Genomic DNA, 3,746 nt, shown 5'->3' with positions numbered 1-3,746 from the left:
TCGCAGCCGCGGCGGAGGGGGGGGGGGGGGGGTTCTGCAGCTTACCTGGCTGCTTCTTGCTCTGACTGAGGGCTGCTGGGAGCAGGGGGTGGGGCTTGTTTCATGTGCCCGCCCCCTGGGCTCTTTACTGCCGGAGCTCTGCTCCTGTGCGCTCTCGCAGGAAATGACCCCTGGACATCTGTAATGCTCTCCACTTCTTTTTAGCAGATACTTTCACAAAGTTTGACTCCTTATTTCCCCCACCACCACCACCTTGTGGCTTCAGTACTCAGCATTTGTTCTCAGTGACAGAGGTCGTGGTGTGGGGGAACTGCAAACCACAACAGCCACACAGCAAGTGGATCAGAGGGGTTTACTGGAAATGTGCACCAATGTCTTATGGACATTTTTTTTTCTTTTTTAACTCTGTATTTATTATTGTGCTGAGAACCGCTGCACTCCTGGGCACATGTCAAGAGCTATTACATCCTGCACATGTGAAAACTCCATTAGAAAGACTTGGTGCATATGCCACATTTATTTATTTTATTTGCGTTATCTATTGTCGGCCTTTCTCCCTGGGACTCAAGGTGGATAACAGAGAGTCAGTCAATACGATCAACAGATGGGGGCATTCAATAAGCAGTGAAATAGGATTTGGGTTGTGGAATCAACCAGAAGTCTAAAAACAGAACTGAATTCAAGCATAAGTGTTAACACGACAGAATGCAGCAAGCCTTTGTGCACCTGCACCTACAGCGAGAGCTCCCTTGAAACTTCCAGGGCTCTTTTTGTAGCAGGAACTCCTTTGCCTATTAGGCGACACACCCCTAATGTAGCCAATCCTCCGAGAGCTTACAGAGCTGTTCTTACAGGGGCTACTGTAAGCTCTTGGAGGATTGGCTACATTAGAGGTGCGTCGCCTAATATGCAAAGGAATTCCTGCTACAAAAAGAGCCCTGCTTACACCAAAGTAGACCACTGGCCTACATAGCCCAGGGAATGGCTCCCGTGACTCCCCAAGGATGGTGCCAGAACTCTTTCCTCGTTCTGCTACCTGGGACCCTTTTAGCAGGAGATGGCAGGGACTGAACCCATAGTCAAAAAATGCACGCTACCATTCAGTACCAGCCCATTGGAGCAGGTCAGTTCATACTTCATGTGGCTACAGTTAACCATGTTCAGGCACTGGGGCGGGGGGTGTGGCTACAGTTAACCATGTTCAGGCACTAGGGGGGAAAACACTCTTAAGCACACAGAGAGAAGACAGGATCTCACCTTGCTGTCTTTCCCAATCACATGGAAGGGCCTATGTGCAGGCCCTTGAACACACAGAGGGCTTGCTGCAGCAGCTTGGCTAGCGGGTCAGCAGGTGTGATCCCACTCTTTTCTATACATGCATGATGTTTCCAGTTTTTAACGTCTGCACCAGGCTGTTTATTTATTTTATTTGAAACACTCATTAGCTGCCTTTCAACCTTACTGGAACCCAAGGCAGCTTACGATGCAAACATGAACAAAACAATAAAATGCATGAAATACATAAAACCCACAATTTAATATCCATAATCTAAAACGACTGGTTTTAAAGGCTAGATTCTGCTGGGACAGAACACTGAAAATGCCAACCGTTCTTGGGGGACGTGGGCAGCAGACCCACCCCCTCCCTTCCTGGTGAATTGTACTGGCAGGGATTCAACTTCGCTGACCCATCCCGAGGGGTCCAAGCAGTCCCCAGTGGCTCCCATCCCCATAGGGCAGGGCAGTGTACTTCCATTTCTGCCTCAAGGCCCTGTAAGGTATGTAACCCTCTGTGTTGCTGTCCAGCAGGGTGGAGAAGCGGAAGGTGACCGACTCAGTGGGAGCACTAAAGGAGAAGTACTTGAGGCCTTCCCCGCTGCTTTTTCATCCCCAGGTAAGGCCGAGCAAGGGCTTAGTTTGACTCTCCTGGCAGCCTTCCAGGAAGCTCTGTCCATGGTGCTTACCCAGCTCCTTTTGAAAAGTGGGGTATGGGAGCCAGCCTCCAGGTGGAGTCTGGGGTTCTCCTGGAATTCCAATTCATCTCCGGACAACAAAGATTCGTTCCCTTGGAGAATGGGGTAGCTTCAGACAGTGGACTCTATGGCATCATGTTCCTGCCGAGCTTCCTCCTTTCCCCAGACTCCACCCTCCCCTGGCTCTGCACCCAAATCTCCAAGAATTTCCCAACCTGGAGCTGTCAACCTTAAAGAGGGGGTACACCTCTGAGGCCCTCTGAGACTGATGGTAGCTCATGGGCAGGCTCCTTTAGAGGAAAGCAGTCCAGCCATGGTTATTTCATTGGCCCTGATAATGAATTTTTGATCGTGGTGTCTTTGTTTAATTGTTTTGTTCTTCGTTGCCATGTAATAATGCTTCTTTTTTTTGGGGGGGGGGATGAGAGGGGTTTGTGGATGCATTAGGCATACAGCTACTTGGTTTGAGGGGTTTCAGCAGTGGGCTCCGAGCAACTGCCAAGCCAGGGCCAGGAGTCAGGCACAATGAACCGGTGCGTCGAACGGCCACAATTCTAGCGTGACCTTCCAGGCCTTGGGTAAGCAGAGTCACCCTGGAGCCTCACAGGGGCTGTTCTAACATGTAGCTGGAATGGCTCATTTCATGTGGCAGAAGGCCTCCAGTTTTAGTCCCAGTGGCTTCAGACAGGATAATGTATGGCTGGCTAATGCATGCCAGGGTCCTGGAACAGAAGCCACGCGAGAGGGAACATGCACACCTCTGGTGCATGATCAGAGAGTTTTCACACAAAAAGCTGCATGGCTTGGCTTTGCCTTCGCTTGTCAACTTGGAAATGTCTCTCTTCCTGTTTCTGTGCAAAGTCCCCAGGGCTGTGGAGAGGGTGAGGTGGGTTGGTGTATGCTTGTGTGTGTGTGTGTGTGTGTGTGTGTGTGTCACCCCATCTGGAGCACCAATTTGTGCCGTCTAAACCATTATCAAGCAACACAAAGCTTCTTTATTCATGTCATTTGAAGAACGAGAGCTTCTCAAGAACCGGAAGTTTTGTGGCTTGAAGAAAGCAGCAGCTGCTGACGATCCCCAGAAGTAGAAGTACTTTGAGATCCTCCCTCCATTTTTGCCCACCCAAGATTCCCCCTGGAGGATTTTTCAAAATCATGATCACCTTTTATACTTTAATTGATCCTGGGGAAGTTTCCCCCTTTTAGCTACTAGAACTATGAGCGCAGCAGGGGGAGGCAAAAGATAACTTAAAGAAGTTATTATTCATTTAAGAAAGGTGTTCATTATACGTGGGTTAAAAGCTTCGGGACTTAAAAATAACTGTTCTTATTCAAGTTATATGTTCTTGACACTAGCAATTTGGAGATGCTAAAATACATATAGACGGGCTCAGCGGGAGTGTTCTGGAAGTTTCTTCAGTCAAGATGAAACCGCTGATTTCCCATCTGTTGCTTTGGAGGCCACGCCTAGAAATATGGCAGCACCAACCAATAAGGAAGGCTGGCCATCCTCCCATATGATCAGCATGGCTCCCCCCCCCCCCCCCCGGCTGGCTTTTTTCTGGTTCTGAACACACGACCTACTCTATAGCAACACTTAACAGTGTGAAAGAAAAGAAAAGACTACGGCGCAGGCATGTTCCAATCCAGAAAGTGTGTGTCGTGTTTGTTTTTATTTATCTCTTTGTTAAAACATTTATATCCCACCTTTCCTTGTGGTCCAAGGCAGCTCACAATAACAGGTAAACACATTTTTGGTATAAAACAAAAAAA

At 48.6% G+C, this 3,746-nt stretch overlaps 1 protein-coding gene across 1 annotated transcript in view; it reads left to right on the top strand.

Moving 5' to 3' along the window:
* The window catches only part of PRDM16 (PR domain containing 16), a 325,812-nt gene that overhangs the window by 290,803 nt on the left and 31,263 nt on the right, over positions 1–3,746 (top strand). The window contains exon 10 of the mRNA XM_015411108.1: positions 1,807–1,894. Within this exon, the coding sequence (XP_015266594.1) occupies positions 1,807–1,894 (88 nt within the window). The remainder of the gene's footprint in view (positions 1–1,806; positions 1,895–3,746) is intronic.

This window comes from Gekko japonicus, unplaced genomic scaffold, assembly GCF_001447785.1.
Source record: "Gekko japonicus isolate JY-2015 unplaced genomic scaffold, Gekko_japonicus_V1.1 scaffold411, whole genome shotgun sequence".
Lineage (NCBI taxonomy): Eukaryota > Metazoa > Chordata > Lepidosauria > Squamata > Gekkonidae > Gekko > Gekko japonicus.
The sequence above is the reverse complement of the archived record's forward strand: the minus strand, read 5'-3'. Positions and strand labels throughout refer to the sequence as shown.